At 43.0% G+C, this 22,208-nt stretch overlaps 1 protein-coding gene across 1 annotated transcript in view; it reads left to right on the forward strand.

Annotated features, from left to right (window-relative positions):
• Positions 1-8,355, forward strand: part of LOC119261882 (calcium-activated potassium channel subunit alpha-1) — a 9,634-nt gene extending 1,279 nt beyond the window's left edge. The window contains exons 2-6 of the mRNA XM_037531915.1: positions 496-567; positions 2,356-2,486; positions 5,021-5,215; positions 7,328-7,431; positions 8,121-8,355. Coding sequence (XP_037387812.1) covers positions 496-567; positions 2,356-2,486; positions 5,021-5,215; positions 7,328-7,431; positions 8,121-8,247 — 629 coding nt within the window. The 3' untranslated portion in view covers positions 8,248-8,355. The remainder of the gene's footprint in view (positions 1-495; positions 568-2,355; positions 2,487-5,020; positions 5,216-7,327; positions 7,432-8,120) is intronic.
• The last annotated feature ends 13,853 nt before the right edge of the window (positions 8,356-22,208 follow it).

A 22,208-nucleotide genomic window follows, 5' to 3' on the forward strand; every position in this document is an offset into this window, starting at 1 on the left:
CACACGTTGTGTTCCTGGATGTCTTTGTGTAGTCATTTCAGACTCAGTGCCCACCCAGTTTGTGGATAACTTTGGCTTTTAAATATTTTTGATACAAATGAGCATTGCCTTTGGTAATTTTTCAACAAAACAACAAAAGATATACTTAAAAAGGACTCAACCTATTAAAATCCTTCTGTCTCTTTTATAAAAAGCCCAGTAAAGTGTTACACGTGTTTTAAATATTCACATATTAAAGAACACAAATGTATGAAGAGGTTGGAGAGATTTAGGGAAAATCAGTGTTAATCGTGTTTGAATAAGTCACTGGTCACTTATCAATCAACAAATAAATAAACAAATAAATAATACTATGAAGAAGAAGAAGAACATCAGCAACAACTATATTTCTATAGCATAGCACTGTTTAACACTGCATTACAAACACATTAAAACAGTTGTGAGTTGATGTACAGAGTGAATATTATATACATGTATTTTTTGTGAATTCTGTAGACTTTGCCTGGACATCAGGGCCCTTGTGTCTGCCTCGAACTGGAGCTACAGTGCCCCTGCTGGTTGAACTTGGTATTTGATCCTATCTATCTACCTACCTGCTATGAATTATTCACTATCTACAATTAATTAATCAGTAGCTATTATGAATTATTCAATATCTACAATGAATTGCATTTTATCTACTATGACTTATTTAGTATCTACTATGAATTACTTATTATCTACTATGAATAACTTATTCTCTACTATGAACTATTTAGTATCTACTATGATTTACTTATTATCTACTATGAATTATTTAGTATCTTCTATGAATTACTTATTATCTACTATGAATTATTCAGTATCTACTATGAATTATTTAATATCTTCTATGAATTATCTACTATGAATTATTCAGTAGCTAATGTGAATTTTTCAGTATCTAATGTGAATTATTCAGTATCTAGTGTGAATTATTCAGTATCTAATGTGAATTATTCAGTATCTAGTGTGAATTATTCAGTATCTAATGTGAATTATTCAGTATCTAGTGTGAATTATTCAGTAGCTAATGTGAATTTTTCAGTATCTAATGTGAATTATTCAGTATCTAGTGTGAATTATTCAGTATCTAATGTGAATTATTCAGTATCTAGTGTGAATTATTCAGTAGCTAATGTGAATTTTTCAGTATCTAATGTGAATTATTCAGTATCTAGTGTGAATTATTCAGTATCTAATGTGAATTATTCAGTATCTAGTGTGAATTATTCAGTAGCTAATGTGAATTTTTCAGTATCTAATGTGAATTATTCAGTATCTAGTGTGAATTATTCAGTATCTAATGTGAATTATTCAGTATCTAGTGTGAATTATTCAGTAGCTAATGTGAATTTTTCAGTATCTAATGTGAATTATTCAGTATCTAATGTGAATTATTCAGTATCTAGTGTGAATTATTCAGTATCTAATGTGAATTATTCAGTATCTAGTGTGAATTATTCAGTAGCTAATGTGAATTTTTCAGTATCTAATGTGAATTATTCAGTATCTAGTGTGAATTATTCAGTATCTAATGTGAATTATTCAGTATCTAGTGTGAATTATTCAGTAGCTAATGTGAATTTTTCAGTATCTAATGTGAATTATTCAGTATCTAGTGTGAATTATTCAGTATCTAATGTGAATTATTCAGTATCTAGTGTGAATTATTCAGTATCTAATGTGAATTATTCAGTATCTAGTGTGAATTATTCAGTAGCTAATGTGAATTTTTCAGTATCTAATGTGAATTATTCAGTATCTAATGTGAATTATTCAGTATCTAGTGTGAATTATTCAGTAGCTAATGTGAATTTTTCAGTATCTAATGTGAATTATTCAGTATCTAATGTGAATTATTCAGTATCTAGTGTGAATTATTCAGTAGCTAATGCGAATTTTTCAGTATCTAGTGTGAATTATTCAGTATCTAGTGTGAATTATTCAGTATCTAATGTGAATTATTCAGTATCTAGTGTGAATTATTCAGTATCTAATGTGAATTATTCAGTATCTAGTGTGAATTATTCAGTATCTAATGTGAATTATTCAGTATCTAGTGTGAATTATTCAGTATCTAATGTGAATTATTCAGTATCTAGTGTGAATTATTCAGTTATTACTAGGAAACTACATGCACATTCTGTACTTATGAGAGTGAGAAATTATTTTCTGTGCCTTTCCCTTTATATATCTTGTATATATCTTATTTATATGCCTGCTTATCTGCATGTCTACCTGTCTGTCTACTTGTGCTTCTGTTGCTTTCTGTCTCCCTGTCCATCTGCTGATGTGTCTCTGCCTCTGTCTGTCTCCCTGTCTGTGTGTGTGTAGAAAACACATCTAATGTGCAGTATATCAGTAAGATGGACGGTGCTGAGATGTTTTCCAGTCTGGCTCTGACTCAGGCCTTCGCAGAGGGCTCAGTGTTTTCTATGGACTTTCTGGATTCTCTCATGGCTGCTGTAAGTTCTTCATGCCTCGTCTTTCAGAGCTCTTTGTCAGCCGACGTGTTTCCTATCACTGCATAAAAGAAGCTCCATGCTGCCTCTGTTGTATGTAAACTTGTATTATTGATTGATTTCATTAGAGTAACAATAAGAGGAAGCTGAAGTGTAATGTTTATTAACATATATACTTATCTAAAATGCCCATTTATGAGGAATCATGTTAGATCAAGTTCTTTTCATACCAGAATAAATGTGACAACAGCATTGGAAGCTCATGTTGCTAAAATAGGAGATGAGATGAACCCTTTAACACACTTTCACACACTTATAGCTTTGCATACTTTTGCAATTTGCATTTTCATTTTGTTTCATTGATCAGAACCACGAAGTGTTATATATCCCGAGATCCAGCACAACCTCAAATTCTCAATCAATGAATATTTCTACATGCTCTGTTTATTGAATTATCCCACAAAACCACAGTAGCACAAGAAAGGGCTTATTCTTGTGGTTTTTATTGAAATAAACATGGTAAACTATTTAAACACAAAAACTTGTGCAAAAAGTTCCTGAAGTTCTTTTTGTTTTTTAATGATGCTTTTTTACTTTTTACACAGTCCGTATCATCTGCATCATGATGCCATCACTCATGTCTTCTGAGTGACATAATTTGGGATGTTAAGAGTTCGTCCTATGTGTCGTCCTGTGGTGGCACAGCACTTCCAGAGCCTCGTCTGTAGAAAATACACGTTTTTTGTTTCATTTCTCTTTTCTCCCTCTTAAAGTCGCCCAAAGACGGCCCCACCACCACATTCTCTGACGGGCTGACACAATATAGCCTAAGCCATAGTGTATGTAGTGTATGTGGTGTATGGACTGCACTTTCAATTCTCCAAATCATGTACTGTGGCTCACTAACCAAAGCCAGTCAAATGCAGAATGTGGACTAAACATCACATGACGCCACAAATGAGGACGACTGAAACTGATCTGTACACAAAACAACTGAACCAGGTGCGCTTTGTAGTTCTACAGTTACAGACTGTAGTCCATCTGTTTCTCTGATACTCTGTTACCCTGTTCTTCAGTGGGCAGGACCCCCATGGACCCTCACAGAGCAGGTACTGTTTGGGTGGTAGATCGTTCTCAGCACTGCAGTAATGCTGACGTGGTGGTGGTGTGCAGTGGTGGACAGTAACTAAGTAAATGTAATTTGTTACTGTACTTAAGTAGTTTTTTTGTGTATCTGTACTTTACTTAAGTATTTCCATTTTGGGTGACTTTTTATCTAATATCTGATTTAGACTGAGTCTAATATCCGACTTTTTCTCCGCTACATTCTGAGAAATCTGTCGTTCCTTTTGGTTTCTGTGTGTATAAAAACGTCACATGTCAAAACGAAAGAAGCGCAAAGCCAGAGCACCAATCAGGGCCCAGCGGTCACTTTGTTTAGAGCTGGTTTTGACCTGTTGGTCATACCGACCCAGTGCAGCACGCGGTTCAACGTCAGCGCAGCAGCGTAAAACTTTGGGAGAGTCTGTTCAACATAAATGATGAACTAACCTAACTTTGTGTAAATAGAGCACAATATAGAAATATGTCCACATATGCAGTCGAGACTGACGCGGCTTTTTTCTGAATTTCTACAAACACCATTTCATTTTATAGTAAATGAGTTTGGGCTGGTTTATGTTTATGAACAGACGCCTACAGATCAACATAGTAAAGGAGCTCATCTGTGATCCTGAGTTTAAAGCCAGTTTTTATTCAACTTAAACTTGGAACTAAGTTGTAAATAAATCTGAAACTGAAACTTTGCTTGTGTGTAAAAAGTGATTTCAGAGCCACTCGGTTCTCCCTGATGGAAACTGTTTACCTTCAGTGTTTTGTGCTTCTGATCATTTTAATAGACGTCAGCGTCACTAATTAATGACGTTCTATTAAAAGTAGTGTGGTGGTGGTGTGTTAGTGTGTGTTGTGCTGGTCTGAGTGGATCAGACACAGCAGTGCTGCTGGAGTTTTTAAACACCTCAGTGTCGCTGCTGGACTGAGAACAGTCCACCAACCAAATAGTCCCTGCTCTGTGAGGGTCCATGGGGGTCCTGACCACTGAAGAACAGGGTAACAGAGTATCAGAGAAACAGATGGACTACAGTCTGTAACTGTAGAACTACAGAGTGCAGCTATACAGTAAGTGGAGCTGATAAACTGGACAATGAGTGTAGAAACGAGGAGGTGGTCAGAATGTTTCACCAGAGTGGTGTAAGTGTTACTATATTTTTTCATAGGAAGTAAGAAATCCACAACGACAAATTTGGCTGTGTATTTTAGCACATTTTACAGAAATAGCTGTTTAAACAATATATAGACAAAATATAAGACGTTTCAAGGTGTGACTACACTGGGTTGGTATAATCACTCTTATTATTAAAATTGAGGCCAATCTTTTCAGTAATGCTGTAAAACTAAAGTGTAATTTATATAGAGCAATTTGAAGTCTGACTCTGCCAGTGGTAAACATGTTTATGCTTATTATTGTGCTTGTGCAGACGTACTTCAACACTCGTGTCCCAGCTCTGATCTGCACACTGGTGACTGGGGGAGACACCCCCCTTCTGGAGGCCCAGCTGGCTGAGAATAATCACCTGGACGAGGGCATTATGAGCCCCCAGCTTGGAGCCCTCCGACAACGGTCCAAACTCGTCCAGCTCGCCCTGAACATGCAGCCGCTGAAGAATTTCAAGGTGAGAGGAAGAGATTTGTTGATTGCAGTGCTGGCTTTTGCAATACTAATAACATGGAATCTCATTGCAAATTCCAAATAATTCAATATGCAAATTTTACAAAAAAAATCCATTTATTAAATTAAAAAAATACTTTTTTGTTGTAAACGTCCTGTGAAGCATTATTGAACAACTTTGGTAAAGTGATGAAGCTCCAGCAAACATCTTTGGGATGAGCTGAAGCAATGAACCTCCCTTGAACAACTTTGGGATCGGTTGGATTGAATAACCTCCATTGAAAACCTTTGGGATGAGTTGTAGCGACGAAGTTCCATTGCACACCTTTGAGATGGGTTGGAGTGTTCAAGGGCCAATAAATTCCTTTGGGATGAATTGGAGTGATTAACCTCCATTGAACACCAAACACTCCAGCAGCACTGCTGTGTCTGATATACTCTTACCAGCACGACACACACTAACACACCACCACCACATCAGGGTTACTGCAGTGCTGAGAATGATCCACCACCCGAATAGTACCTGCTGTGTGAGGGTCCATGGGGGTCCTGACCACTGAAGAACAGGGTAACTAAGCATCAGAGACACAGATGGACTACAGTCTGTAACTGTAGAACTACAAAATGCACCTACACTACATTTCTTGAAGAATTCAGTCACCCATCCAAATCACTGAATTCAGGTGTTCCAGTCACTTCCATGGCCACAGGTGTATAAAGCCGAGCCCCTAGGCCTGCAGACTGCTTCTACAGACATTAGTGAAAGAATGGGTCACTCTCAGTCCAGTCGTGAAATTTCCTCACTACTAAATATTCCACAGTTCACTGTCAGTGGGATTATAACAAAGTGGAAGCGATTGGGAACGACAGCAGCTCAGCCACGAAGTGGTCGGCCACGTAAAATGACAGAGCGGGGTCAGCGGATGCTGAGGGGCATAGTGTGCAGCGGTCACCGACTTTCTGCAGAGTCAATCACTACAGACCTCCAAACTTCATGTGGCCTTCAGATCAGCTCAAGAACAGCGTAGAGAGCTTCATGGAATGGGTTTCCATGGCCGAGCAGCTGCATCCAAGCCTTACATCACCAAGCACAATGCAAAGCGTGGAATGCAGTGGTGTAAAGCGCCGCCACTGGACTCTAGAGCAGTGGAGACGTGTTCTCTGGAGTGACCAATCACACTTCTCCGTCTGGCAATCCGATGGACGAGTCTGGGTTTGGCGGTTTCCAGGAGACGGTACTTGTCTGACTGTATTGTTCCAAGTGTAAAGTTTGGTAGAGGGGGGATCATGGTGTGGGGTTGTTTTTCAGGAGTTGGGCTCGACCCCTTAGTTCCAGTGAAAGGAACTCTTAAAGCTTCAGCACCAAGAGATTTTGAACAATTTCATGCTCCCAACTTTGTGGGAACAGTTTGGGGACGGCCCCTTCCTGTTCCAACATGACTGAGCCCCAGTGCACAAAGCAGGTCCATAAAGACACGGATGAGCCAGTTTGGTGTGGAAGAACTCAACTGGCCTGCACAGAGTCCTGACCTCAACCCCATAGAACACCTTTGGGATGAATTAGAGCGGAGACTGTGAGCCAGGCCTTCTCGTCCAACATCAATGTCTGACCTCACAAACGCGCTTCTGGAAGAACGGTCAAAAATTCCCATAAACACTCCTAACCCTTGTGGTAAGCCTTCCCAGAAGAGTTGAAGCTGTTATAGCTGCAAAGGGTGGGCCGCCATCATATTAAACCCTATGGATTAAGAATGGGATCTCACTTAATTTTATACATGTGTTAAGGCAGACAAGCGAACACCTCTGGCAATGTAGTGTATATAGTAAGTGGAGCTGATAAAACGGACAATGACCGTGGAAATAAGGAGGTGGTCATAATGTTATATATGTACTACAGTAATACTACTGCTGCTCTGCTGCCACCCAGTTTGACATTGTCTCGTTAAGCTTGCCAGAGCAGGGAGGAAAGCAGAAAGTGTTACAGGTTTGTGAGGGAGATAAAGTCTGTGATAAACAGAGAAAGGAAAGTGCCACTGGAGTCTGAAGAATTGTGATTTTGTAGAGCAAGGATGTGAAGACATCTCTGAACCCCTCTGTGTGTCTGTTCATTCTCCAGTGTAATCACTTTAAGGATTTATTCTGCCAAGCGTTGGAAAATCTGGAGATTATGTGCTTTGGTCTCTACCGCCTGCTGGACCCCACAAATGCCTCTCTAAAACGGTGAGTCCCCCTGTCCCCTCTCTTCTTTTGCGGATTACGACCCCACCTCAGCACTTCCTGAGGCTCTGAGCTGATTAACTGGCCCCCATTGCTGCACGGACATCCCGGCCACAACAAAAATCCCAAGATATGTGCATTTTAAGAGCTGAATTCAGATTCTTAAGCTGCTTCTCCAGTAGTGTCTTCATTCGACAGTGTTTCTTATGCAAATTCTCACAGTGCTCTCCCACAAAATGCATCCATGTGCCAACTAGTTGTCCTACTTGTGCTCACTGTAAGAAGATGAACAAAGTTGATTTGAAGACTTTACCCCATTTGGTTTGACGAAGCAGCTATCCTGTGCTTCCATTCACTGGCCACTTTATTAGAAACACCTACCTTGTACTTCCACTCACTGCCAACTTTCTTAGAAATGTCTACTTTATGCTCCCTTTCTCTGGCTATGTTATGAGCGTCATCTACTTCATAGTTGTGGACACCACTCAAAAATATCCAGCAGCTCTGTGGTCAGAAACTGACCATTATCAAAGACCAGAGGGTGGCTAATACTGTGCATTGACAGATGGCCTATAGCGTCTAACTGTACACTAGCAAAGTGGAGCTAAATGCTTTCTAATTAAATTAATGATTAGTATGAACTGTGGTTGGAATGGTGGGTTGATTTGTTCTGTTTGTCTCATCCTGGGCAGATACGTGATCACCAACCCACCAGCTGACCTCCTTCTGCTACCAACGGACAAGGTCTTCTGTTCTGTCCCCTTCCACCAGAGCCACCTGCTGATCGAGACTGAGACGTTCTCCTCTCCACAGCTCTGACGCACTACAGCAGGGCTCAGAAATGACTGAGAGCTCTTACAGACACATCACATCCAGCTAGCCTCAGAGATTTTACAAGTCCTGCACTTTCCTACCTTCAGATTAATAAACCTGATGCTGAAACTGATCACAATACCTACATTTAGAGTCGGTTATTCATTCAGCCCAATGAGAAACTGTAGAACAGACTCGGTTTATATCACAATACCTACATTTAGAGCCGGTTATTCATTCAGCCTAATGAGAAACTGTAGAACAGACTCGGTTTATATCACAATACCTACATTTAGAGCCGGTTATTCACTCAGCCTAATGAGAAACTGTAGAACGGACTCGGTTTATATCACAATACCTACATTTAGAGTCGGTTATTCATTCAGCCTAATGAGAAACTGTAGAACAGACTCGGTTTATATCACAATACCTACATTTAGAGCCGGTTATTCATTCAGCCTAATGAGAAACTGTAGAACAGACTCGGTTTATATCACAATACCTACATTTAGAGCCGGTTATTCACTCAGCCTAATGAGAAACTGTAGAACGGACTCGGTTTATATCACAATACCTACATTTAGAGTCGGTTATTCATTCAGCCTAATGAGAAAGTGTAGAACAGACTCGGTTTATATCACAATACCTACATTTAGAGCCGGTTATTCATTCAGTCTAATGAGAAACTGTAGAACAGACTCGGTTAATATCACAATACCTACATTTAGAGCCGGTTATTCATTCAGCCTAATGAGAAACTGTAGAACGGACTCGGTTTATATCACAATACCTACATTTAGAGTCGGTTATTCATTCAGCCTAATGAGAAAGTGTAGAACAGACTCGGTTTATATCACAATACCTACATTTAGAGTCGGTTATTCATTCAGCCTAATGAGAAACTGTAGAACAGACTCGGTTTATATCACAATACCTACATTTAGAGTCGGTTATTCATTCAGTCTAATGAGAAACTGTAGAACTGACTCGGTTTATATCACAATACCTACATTTAGAGTCGGTTATTCATTCAGTCTAATGAGAAACTGTAGAACGGACTCGGTTTATATCACAATACCTACATTTAGAGTCGGTTATTCATTCAGCCTAATGAGAAACTGTAGAACAGACTCGGTTTATATCACAATACCTACATTTAGAGCCGGTTATTCATTCAGTCTAATGAGAAACTGTAGAACAGACTCGGTTTATATCACAATACCTACATTTAGAGTCAGTTATTCATTCAGCCTAATGAGAAACTGTAGAACAGACTCGGTTTATATCACAATACCTACATTTAGAGTCGGTTATTCATTCAGCCTAATGAGAAACTGTAGAACGGACTCTGTTGAGAAGTTTCTCAATAAGCTGGCTATTATGGATCTTGGCCGCTACAGGGCTCCGGTCAGAGAGCACAGAGTCATCAAATATAGTTAAACTCGTTTACTGTTTAAATGAACAGCATCAGTAACGTTTGGAAGTAGCAGTTTCTGCAGATAAACACAGAAAGCATATACATATACATAAGCGTAGTATTTCTAAATGATCACTGGATACAGTATTAACTGAACACAATAAACAGAATATAGAGAGGTAAATGGGCATAATTTAGAAACTGATAAATAAACCCTCGAAAATGCCAGTAAGAAAGAACACAGTAACATGCTTCAGCACTGTTAAAGTCATGTAACTAGCTAAACAGGCTTCAGCAAGCTAGCTAGCTAAGCAGCCTCAAAGTAGGTATATTAACTCTGTTTACTTTGCATACTCTTACTCAAATAACCCAGTATAAGTACACACAAGAACTTAAGTACACTTTTAGTCAGCTGAATCCCCTAAAAGTCCAATTAGAGCTTAAATGAGCAGTTTAAGCGAGGAGCTGAAACTTACATCATCTCTGACTGCTAACTGCTGCATGCAACTCTGGCAGCAAGAAGCACATGCATCAGAATAAAAGTCCCCCTCTAAACATAAGAGTCCATGAGGTTTGGAACAGCTCAAGCACTACAATTATAAGTAACTAAACCAAACACTAATTATTAATTTAACAGTACGTCCAACATGAAGAATTCACAACAGCCGCCCCCACATTTGAGGAGCAAATGTGCAATGAAAGGAATTCTTCAGAGATCATTAGAGCCATCCGTAAGCCTGGGAAGCTGAATTAGGCGAGCAACTGGTCTGGTGTAGATCTTGCCTTTCACAAGGACATCCACTATTCTGACACATCCATCCTGGCTTGTTATGGTCTTAGTAACCCTTCCAATGGGCCACTGAGCTCGGGGAAGTTGTGGATCAACTATCATGACCACTGAGTCCACGGCCAGGTTTTCAGACTGTTTGTGCCACTTCTGGCGGGTCTGGAGAGTGGGTAGATACTGACGTGCAAACTGAATCCAAAACTGGTCTACGATGTTCTGACAATGGGGCCATCTACGCCGCCCCATATCAGCTGGTGCATACGCAACTTGTGGCAGTGAGGCATCACGCCGCCCCATAAGGAGCATATTAGGAGTAATGGGGTCAGGGTCAGTGACATCTGATGAGGCATAGCATAGTGGTTTTGAGTTCAGGATGCCTTCCACCTCCACCAGCACAGTATAGAGAACATCCTCCGATGTGGATTGACTACCAACAGCTACTCTGAGGGCAGACTTTATAGAACGAACCTCTCTCTCCCACGTGCCCCCGAAATGGGGAGCACTCGGTGGATTGAATTTGAAGAGGATCTGGTAGTCGGCCAACTGGGCTTGGAGTTGGGGGTGAAGCGCAGCAAAGGCTTCACGGAGTTCACGGTCTGCCCCACGAAAATTAGTGCCACAATCTGAAAGTATTTCCTTTGGTCGCCCTCTCCTGGCTATGAAGCGCCGCAAGGACAGTAAGAAAGCATCTGCGTCCATGGAATTGAGCAGTTCAATATGAACTGCTCGGGTAGTAAGACATTTGAAGATAGCTCCCCAGCGCTTCTCAGTCCTTCTGCCAATCCTGACTGAGTATGGCCCAAAGCAATCAACGCCTGTAGAGAAGAAAGGTGGACAAAGTAGACGAAGACGCTCTGGTGGCAGGTCAGACATTTGTGACACCTTCGGTTGAGCTCTCCATCTCTGACAAGTAGGGCAGTGGAGCTGATGATGTCTAATGGCTTGACGGCCCCTCAAGATCCAGTACTGCCTCCTGACCTCTGCATATACCCGTTCAGTCCCCGGGTGTAACAGACGTTCATCAAAATCTTTGATGAGGAGCTGGGTCGCTGGATGTCGTGGATGTAGAACTATTGGATGGACTTCATCCATATTGAGAGTCTGTAGTCTCCGCAGCCGTCCCCCAACTCTAATAATGTTCATTGCAGTGTCCCATTCAGGAGCTAGATTGCTCAATCTGCTGTGGTTTGGCACAGGTTTTCTCTCTCTAAGAGCGGCCACCTCATCTGGAAAGCTCTGAGTCTGACACTCCCTCAATATCAGCAACTCTGCATCTCGATAACTCACTGGCTGGTCAGTGGTCGAAAGTGACTCTGCAGTTGCCCCATGACATGCCTTCTGGGTGGCTTCCACTAGCTCCTTCCATGTTCTGAATCCAGTTGCATCTGGAGAAACGTTGTTCCTCCCCAGTACTGTAAGGCAGCAGAGGGTGACACCTTTCACTTCTGTTAAACTCTCCGGGGTCGCAGCTTCAGGTTTCTTTGGCCAGTGCTCCATGCTTTGTTTGAGGAAGGATGGTCCTTGACTCCATCGGCTAGGCTGGACCAGTGTTAGGAGTGGTTTCCCCCTCGTTATGTCGTCAGCAGGATTGTTGTGAGTGTCCACATACCGCCATGCATTTCGATCTGTTAATTCTTGTATCTCTGATACTCGAGTGCCAACGAACACCTTGAAACGGCACGAGTCTGACTGAAGCCACTCTAGGACTGTCAGAGTCTGACCATAGAACAGTCTGGCGGATAGTTAAGGTAACTTCAGCATGTACAAGCCTGGCCAATTGAGCTCCAGCCAAGGCAGCACAAAGTTCCAGCCGGGGTATGGACTGTTGTCTCTTAGGAGCGACTCTTGACCTAGCCATCACAAAGGAGGTGTGGATGGTTTCCCCACCGTGCACTGCTAAATAGGCCACTGCTCCATAAGCCTTTTCAGAGGCATCGCAGAACACATGGAGGTCATACTCCAGGCCGTCTTCCTTCGTGGCATCAGTGGAGTAGCATCGTGGAATGGAGACTGCGCCGAGCTGCTGCAATTCATTCTCCCAGTTCTCCCAGGCCTCCTTCAAGACGGGGGGCAGATCAGGGTCATCCCACTCTCTTTGTTTAGACCACAGCTGTTGAATTAGCACTTTGGCACGAGTGGTGAATGGTACTATAAACCCTAATGGGTCATACTGGCTGGCTAGCACTTGGTAGGCTCGACGCATAGTCAGCGTGTTGTGTTCAATGGGTCTGTGTTGATAGCCCAGTGTGTCAGCTGTGCAGTTCCATCTCAGTCCCAATGTGGGTTCCATTGGGCCAGCTTGGTTCCGGCCCAGCCACTGCTCTGTGGTTAAGGACTTGGCTTCAGTAGGCAGATGAGCTATCACGGTAGGTTGGTTACTGGCCCACTGTCTGAGGTCGAACCCTCCTTCCAGCAGTAGGTTTCGGAGTTTGTCTACCATTTCTTTTGCTGCAGCGATGGTAGAAAAGCTCTCCAAGTAGTTGTCCACATAAAAGCACTGCTGTACAGACTGAAGGGTGCCTGAATAGCTGCCTTGGTGGTTGTGCGTGTGCTGCTGTAGAGCAAATATGGCACAGCATGGACTGCTCGTCGTGCCAAATGGCAGTACCTCCCATTGGTACACATCTGGTGGGTCTTCACACCTCATGTCTCTCCAGACAAAGCGCAGAAAGGGTCTGTCTTCGGCCTTTAGTCGGACCTGATGAAACATGCCCCGTACGTCTCCGCTAACAGCTATGCAATGCTGTCTGAATCTCAGAAGGACACCTAGCAGGGATGGGCCCAGAACAGGCCCAGGTAGGAGTTGTTCATTAAGAGAGATGCCCTGGTGTCTGAAGGAGCAGTTGAAGACTAATCTTGGCTTACTGTTATGATGTACCAGATGGTGGGGAAGGTACCACTGTTCCTCTGATTCTTGGACTTGGTCCGGTTGTAGCTTACTGATATATCCTGCTTGAACAAGCTTGTTTATTTCAGCTCTGTAGGTGAGCTCTCTCTCATAATCTCTCTTGAGCCTCTCTGTACTCCTCAGGTTTGCCATGACAGACTGGATGGAGCCATTGAGCTTAGGGGTGCCAGACTTCCAGAGGAGTGGAGTTGCATAGTGCAGAACTCCGTTGATGCTGACTCGCTTGGTTTTGTCCTCAAGAAGCTTAATAGCTTCTTGGTCTTCTCGTGAACGAACCACCAACTTCTCATTACGATAAGGCAGCACATCTAGTTGCCACAGCCGTTCCACCTGTCGATAGAGAAGGTCATCAACGTTGGCTGTTGAGAGCAGGAGACACTGGTGCACTGATGACTGGTCTCGAACACAGCTTTCAGTTCCTTGTAGGGCCCATCCAAGAGCAGTGCGGATTGCGATTGGTCCACTTTGGTGCCCTCGCCGCACTGGCTCTGTTGCTGTGATGAGATGGACGTTATCTGATCCAATCAGCACTAGTGGACGTGCATTATGAAAGGACTGTAGTGGGATTCCTCTAAGGTGGGCATACCTTTTCTGAAGGGTCTGAACTGGGTAGCTTTGCTCCATTAGGTCCAGGCCAGAGGCAGTAAAGGCTCCTTGCACTCTGAAGTGCTTCCTAGGATTGTTTCTTGGGGAGATCTGGAAGGTGACCTTTGATCCAGCTAGGTTGGTGATATCAGATCGTACAGTGCGGAGGGCAAGTGTCTCACGTTTCCCTTCTAACTGTAGCTGTTGGACTGCTGCAGGCAAGATCATAGTTCGCTGTGCACCATCATCCAAGATAGCGAAGGTCTCTATAGTCTTGGACTTGTTATGCAGCAGGACTGGCACAACCTTCAAAAGTACCTTGAGTGAAGCTACAGAAGGTGTCAAGTACACACGACTCTCTGAGGTGTCTGAGTGGTGGTTGCTCAGGTGGCTTTGAGGTAGGCCATGAAGAACTTGGAGATGAATGCCACCACAATCACTACATGGTTTCTTGAGGTTGCATGTGTCCGGTGGATGGGAACGAGCTCATTTCCAGCAGCGATTTCCCTGTTTTATCCATTTGGTCAGCTCCCCCAATGAAAAATCTTTAATCCTGCTGCATCGACTGATATAGTGCTCTTTACTATCGCAAAAGAGACAATGCACACTTGGTTGTTTCTTCGTCTTGAGCTGAGTGGAGGTAGGTTCTGTACCATGATAGACTGCTGTGCTTTGACCTCTAGATTTAAGCATGGTCTTCTCTTTACCTCTGACCAGGAACCTTTCTTGTTGGTAACGCTGCACCATCCGACTTGAAAGACGCTGCTGTTGGGCCTTGAGATGCAGCCAGCCATCAAAGTCCTGCAGATTGTAAGGGTTCAGACTTGCAGAATTAAGTTTCCCATGGAGTTGTAGGAACTCAACAAATCCATCTCTCAAGTACTTAGGCAACTTGCTAAGGAGACGGTCTACATGGGAGCAGCAGTTGATCTCCGTACCATGGGGTCCTTCCAGAGAAATCAGCATGCTAACTAGAAGGTGTACCCTTAGGGCAAAGCTCTGGAAACTGGGGGCATCGTTAGGTTTAACATCAGGTGTGGTGAGAATTGCTGCTATCTCACTCTGAGCTAGCTGATGGGGCTGGCCATACTGCAGCTGAAGGGCATGCATTGTTGCTGAGTATGGGTATTGATGGTGGCGACAGGACTGGCCGATCATCTGAGCTTCAGGCAGCTTAAGGTGTTCCAGCAGTATGTGGTATTTGTACTTTTCAGACAGTTCAGGGTGAGGTTCAAGCAAGTTGTCTAATGCTAATTTGAGATTAGCAAAGTCTTTCTCGCTATCAGAGCAGAAGTCAGGAATCTTGGGTTTTGGTACGCTGTAGAGTGGTTGTTGAGCTGTGTACCGATCTGGTGGGGCTATAGCAGATGGCGCTTGTGCGGGATAAGACATGAAAGTTGTATCACCTCTAGCCGAAGCATAGAACTGGGGTCTATCAGAAGTATGAGGAAATGGAGCACAGCTTGTGGCGGGTGGAGGCTGAAGGTGAGGCCCAGGAGGATCATAGCTAGGCACACTATAACATCTTTTAATGGGAGCTGGAGCCATAAGCAGCTGTTGCACTTGAGGCTGTACAGTTGGATTAGAATCTTCATAGGCATAATGTGGCTTGTGAGGCTGTAGTCCGGGAGACTCAGGCCTCACATCAACTTGCTGGAAGGGAAACCCTGAGGTTATCATGCCAGAAGAAATTGATGAATACAAGGACTGTAATGGATTTGCAGGAGCTGACTGGATTGGCTTGAATGCTGAATTGAAATTTGGTTGTCGCTCCCCAGCTGTGGGGGTCAGTACTCTCACCTCTGAATGTTCTGTGTCTTGTCTCCTGTTGGAATGTTCCATGCTGTGGATTTCGTTCCCTGGTGAAGATGGATGGTCACTTTGAAGTGAGGAGGTCGAGCTTGGGCGTGTATTAGGCAGCATTATAGGTGATTCAGTTTGCATATGAGGTGCTCCTAATGCGCTTGGTTGATCATCATCTGCTTCTTCACTCATTAAGAATGAGGTGATGTGTGCCATCAGCTTCTGACGACGGAGTTTGCGCTGTTCATATTGATTTAGTGTGGTAGTGAGCTGAGCTAGTTGTGCAGTCTCTTCTCTTTGAGAGTTGGAGATTGAATCAAGCAGTTCTCTCAAGGACTCCACATTTAGTAGGTCTGTGGTCTTATGGCTCTGAGCCACCGATCGTCCTCCTTGGTGGGGAGTCATACCTGCTTGACTACCAGTCACTGCTGCTGCTGCTGCTCCTCTCTGCTCCTCTGACTCGCCATCGGTAGAGTGGGAGGAAAGGGCATGCTTAGGTTGGTTATAGTCAAGGATATAATCGTCCAGATAGCGAGGGACACGACTGAGCCTTGAGGGTCTTGCATTAACTTCAATATGAGGGTGATTAACTGTTTCTTTTCGTGATGACATCTTCTGCAGTAGACAAGAATCCGGCTCGAAGGACCTTTTGTTGAGAAGTTTCTCAATAAGCTGGCTATTATGGATCTTGGCCGCTACAGGGCTCCGGTCAGAGAGCACAGAGTCATCAAATATAGTTAAACTCGTTTACTGTTTAAATGAACAGCATCAGTAACGTTTGGAAGTAGCAGTTTCTGCAGATAAACACAGAAAGCATATACATATACATAAGCGTAGTATTTCTAAATGATCACTGGATACAGTATTAACTGAACACAATAAACAGAATATAGAGAGGTAAATGGGCATAATTTAGAAACTGATAAATAAACCCTCGAAAATGCCAGTAAGAAAGAACACAGTAACATGCTTCAGCACTGTTAAAGTCATGTAACTAGCTAAACAGGCTTCAGCAAGCTAGCTAGCTAAGCAGCCTCAAAGTAGGTATATTAACTCTGTTTACTTTGCATACTCTTACTCAAATAACCCAGTATAAGTACACACAAGAACTTAAGTACACTTTTAGTCAGCTGAATCCCCTAAAAGTCCAATTAGAGCTTAAATGAGCAGTTTAAGCGAGGAGCTGAAACTTACATCGTCTCTGACTGCTAACTGCTGCATGCAACTCTGGCAGCAAGAAGCACATGCATCAGAATAAAAGTCCCCCTCTAAACATAAGAGTCCATGAGGTTTGGAACAGCTCAAGCACTACAATTATAAGTAACTAAACCAAACACTAATTATTAATTTAACAGTACGTCCAACATGAAGAATTCACAACAGACTCGGTTTATATCACAATACCTACATTTAGAGTCGGTTATTCATTCAGCCTAATGAGAAACTGTAGAACGGACTCGGTTTATATCACAATACCTACATTTAGAGTCGGTTATTCATTCAGCCTAATGAGAAACTGTAGAACAGACTCGGTTTATATCACAATACCTACATTTAGAGTCGGTTATTCATTCAGTCTAATGAGAAACTGTAGAACGGACTCAGTTTATATCACAATACCTACATTTAGAGTCGGTTATTCATTCAGCCTAATGAGAAACTGTAGAACGGACTCGGTTTATATCACAATACCTACATTTAGAGTCGGTTATTCATTCAGCCTAATGAGAAACTGTAGAACAGACTCGGTTTATATCACAATACCTACATTTAGAGTCGGTTATTCATTCAGTCTAATGAGAAACTGTAGAACGGACTCGGTTTATATCACAATACCTACATTTAGAGCCGGTTATTCATTCAGTCTAATGAGAAACTGTAGAACGGACTCGGTTTATATCACAATACCTACATTTAGAGTCGGTTATTCATTCAGTCTAATGAGAAACTGTAGAACGGACTCGGTTTATATCACAATACCTACATTTAGAGTCGGTTATTCATTCAGCCTAATGAGAAACTGTAGAACGGACTCGGTTTATATCACAATACCTACATTTAGAGCCGGTTATTCATTCAGTCTAATGAGAAACTGTAGAACAGACTCGGTTTATATCACAATACCTACATTTAGAGTCGGTTATTCATTCAGCCTAATGAGAAACTGTAGAACAGACTCGGTTTATATCACAATACCTACATTTAGAGCCGGTTATTCATTCAGTCTAATGAGAAACTGTAGAACAGACTCGGTTTATATCACAATACCTACATTTAGAGTCGGTTATTCATTCAGTCTAATGAGAAACTGTAGAACAGACTCGGTTTATATCACAATACCTACATTTAGAGTCGGTTATTCATTCAGTCTAATGAGAAACTGTAGAACAGACTCGGTTTATATCACAATACCTACATTTAGAGTCGGTTATTCATTCAGCCTAATGAGAAACTGTAGAACTGACTCGGTTTATATCACAATACCTACATTTAGAGTCGGTTATTCATTCAGTCTAATGAGAAACTGTAGAACAGACTCGGTTTATATCACAATACCTACATTTAGAGCCGGTTATTCATTCAGTCTAATGAGAAACTGTAGAACAGACTCGGTTTATATCACAATACCTACAGACAACAGAGTTTGACTTTAATGGTACATCATGTCTAAGTACTGAAGTTTCCTTATTCAACTGTGCCAATGTAAACACAGTTTTCCATTCTATTGCGCCTTTAAACCTGCCTCACTTAGTCTAGTTAGAGCAGCTGTAAAGGGCCACATTTCTGGGTGTGGCAGGGACGGGTTAATTCACAATAGAGAATCGGCTTTAGTTTCAGAAATACACCCTTCGCTCGGCCTACGCTCAGCCAGCTCCTGCTGCGTGTGAGTGGGTGAGTGAGTGAGTGAGTGTGACTGATAGATTTGTCAGTGTCTGTCAACAGAGAAGGTAGATGAGCTTTGACAAGTTTGCCACCCTGTCAATCAGCTGTCTGCACTACATGATAATTATACAGGAGACAGAGAGAGAGAGAGAGAGAGAGAGAGAGAGAGAGAGAGAGTGTGTGAGAGAGGGACAAAGACAGAGACACAGAGAGAGAGATAGAGAGATACAGAGAGACAGAGACAGAGGTAGACAGACAAAGAGAGACAGAGGGAGAGAGATAGAGAGAGGAGAGAGAGAGACAGAGAGATAGAGTAGAGAGCGAGAGTAGAGAGAGACAGAGAGAGAGATATAGAGTAGAGAGAGAAAGACAGAGGAGAGAGAGAGACAGAGACAGAGGGAGAGAGAGACAGGGACAGAGAGAAAGAGAGAGAGAGAGAGGGACAGAGATAGACAGAGGGAGATATGTATATATATAGAGAGTAGAGACAGAGAGAGACAGAGGGAGAGTAGAGACAGAGACGAACAGAGAGAGAGTAGAGAGAGTAGAGAGAGAGAAAGTGTAGACAGAAAGAGAAAGAGAAAGGAGAGAGAGAGGGGGGAGAGTAGAGAGAGAGTAGAGAGAGAGGGACAGAGAGAGACAGAGAGAGAGGGAGAGAGAGTGAGAGACACAGAGAGAGATATAGAGAGAGTAGAGAGAGAGAAAGTATAGACAGCGAGAGAAAGAGGAGAGAGAGAGAGAGAGAGAGTGTAGACAGAGAGAGAGAGACAGGGACAGGGACAGAGAGAGTAGAGAAAGGGGGGGAGAGAGAGAGAGAGAGAGAGAGAGAGAGAGAGAGAGAGAGAGAGAGAGAGACAGGGTCAGAGAGAGAGAGAGAGAGAGAGAGAGAGAGACAGGGTCAGAGAGAGAGAGGGTCAGAGAGAGTAGAGAGAGAGGGGGAGAGAGTGAGAGAGAGAGACAGGGTCAGAGAGAGTAGAGAGAGAGAGAGAGAGAGTAGAGAGTGAGAGAGAGAGAGACAGGGTCAGAGAGAGTAGAGAGAGAGGGGGAGAGAGTGAGAGAGAGAGACAGGGTCAGAGAGAGTAGAGAGAGAGAGAGAGAGAGAGTAGAGAGTGAGAGAGAGAGAGACAGGGTCAGAGAGAGTAGAGAGAGAGGGGGAGAGAGTGAGAGAGAGAGACAGGGTCAGAGAGAGTTGAGAGAGAGAGAGAGAGAGAGTAGAGAGTGAGAGAGAGAGAGACAGGGTCAGAGAGAGTAGAGAGAGAGGGGGAGAGAGTGAGAGAGAGAGACAGGGTCAGAGAGAGTAGAGAGAGAGAGAGAGAGAGTAGAGAGAGAGAGAGAGAGAGTAGAGAGTGAGAGAGAGAGAGACAGGGTCAGAGAGAGTAGAGAGAGAGGGGGAGAGAGTGAGAGAGAGAGACAGGGTCAGAGAGAGTAGAGAGAGAGAGAGAGAGAGTAGAGAGTGAGAGAGAGAGAGACAGGGTCAGAGAGAGTAGAGAGAGAGGGGGAGAGAGTGAGAGAGAGAGACAGGGTCAGAGAGAGTAGAGAGAGAGGGGGGAGAGAGTGAGAGAGAGAGAGACAGGGTCAGAGAGAGTAGAGAGAGAGGGGGGAGAGAGAGAGAGAGAAACTGCCCTTCGCTCATATACTTGACCCATTTTTCTCCGCAAATGGCGACACTTGTTTTTATACAAGTAGCTATAAATAACTACGATGTGCATAAATGTGTATATGATCTTAATCTTAATCTCTGGAACCAAAGTCAGGAGTATTTTGTTGGTTCTGGAGTTTAGAACTGTTCTTCTCTGGTTCTGCTGCAAAGTCAGGAGTACTTTGTTGGTTCTATAGAATTTTTGTCCTATAAATGTACAAAAACAAGTACACAGACACACACACCTGCCTGTGTGATGTCAGGGAGGGTTAAGTTGTGTAAGTCAGGGACTGCCTCCAGCTATCCCAGCATTCCCTCAAACGTTCAACCGTGACATGGAAAATAGTGAATCTTGCTAAATCGGATGGCTTTTGCTTTTCTTCAACTGCCCAACCACATCTGCCAACACCCCCGCCCCCCCACTCCCCACTGACCAAGGTCTGTGTGTGTTTCACTGTGTGTGTGTGTGTGTGTGTGTGTGTTTCATGGTGTGTGAGTGTGTGTGTGTATTCTGTTATCTTCACCTCATCATGGACTGTGTGAGCACAAGCTGGCAGCCTGTATAAAGCATCATGTGTTTATGAAAAAAAGAGAGACAAAAAGAATCTCCAGAGTTTCCCTCAGTTCCAACCACCTGAGATGAACTGCTGACAGCTTTATGGCTACAGAGAGAGAGAGAGAGAGAGAGAGAGAGAGGGAATAGAAGAAGGGAAGAGAGAGTAAGGAGACAGAATGTGAGACACAAGGAGAGGAAGAATAGAAAGAGAGAAGGCTGGGAGGAGTGGAGTGATGCCAAAAGAGAGGGAGGCGACCTGGAGAGAGATAAAAGGAAACAGAGGAACTGAGAGAGATGACAGAAAAGTGGATGACGATGACAACAAGGAACACATTTCACCCAACACTCATAACACAGTAACACACACACACACACACACACACACACACACACGCACACATATGCACATGTGCACACACCACACGAACACACACACACACACACACTCACAGTGAGACACACATAGGCACACGTGCACACCACACGCACACACCACACATGCACATATACACACACACGTGCACACACACACACACACACAGATTGTTTTATTTAAGGCTCAGATTTATGTCTCTTCTCTCTCTCTTTCTCTCTCTTTGTCTCCCTCTCAGTCTATGTGTGTTTATGTAGGAATAGTGTGTGTGTGTGTATGTGTGTGTGTGTGTGTGTATAATTGTGCTCCAGATAACGTGACTCATATATGTATGAGTGTGTAAGCCATGGAATGAGCCATCTGTGTGTGTGTGTGTGTGTGTGTGTCACTCACACTGCTTTTTCTGCTTCTGACAGCATTCGCTTACACACGCCACTCTGTATTACACACAGAGACAATCAGGAGAGAGAGAGAGCGAGAAAGGGGGGGGGGGGCTGTGAGAGAGCAAAGGAAATGGTTCTGTATAGAACCAAGAACTATTTCTTGCTTAATGTTCTTGCATAGTGTGTGTATATGGTTCTAAATCAGAATCAGAATCAAGCTTTATCAAGCAGAATCAGACAGACATTCACATGTAGGGAATAAGATAAAATAAATATAAAATATAATAAAACAGGCATTCCTAACATCACACACACACACACACACACACACACACACACACACACACACACACACACACACACACACACACACACACACAGTCATACCTGACAATGTGCTGAGTATGGGTCTAAAGGGTGTTTAGTGGCAGAGAAAGGGGTCAGTGAGGTGACAGTCAGATAAGTGGGGTAATATGGCCAGTAAGTAAGATGCTAGAATAAACAAACACTGGTCTGAGACGGCGGTTCCAGAGGATGCAGTTGAGTTTGATACTATATACCAGTATTTTTGAAGTGCAGTTTGAAGCTGGAATTGTTTTGTGTGATATTTTAACTGTTCAAGAGAGTGATGGC

The sequence above is a fragment of the Pygocentrus nattereri genome, chromosome 20, assembly GCF_015220715.1.
Source record: "Pygocentrus nattereri isolate fPygNat1 chromosome 20, fPygNat1.pri, whole genome shotgun sequence".
NCBI lineage: Eukaryota > Metazoa > Chordata > Actinopteri > Characiformes > Serrasalmidae > Pygocentrus > Pygocentrus nattereri.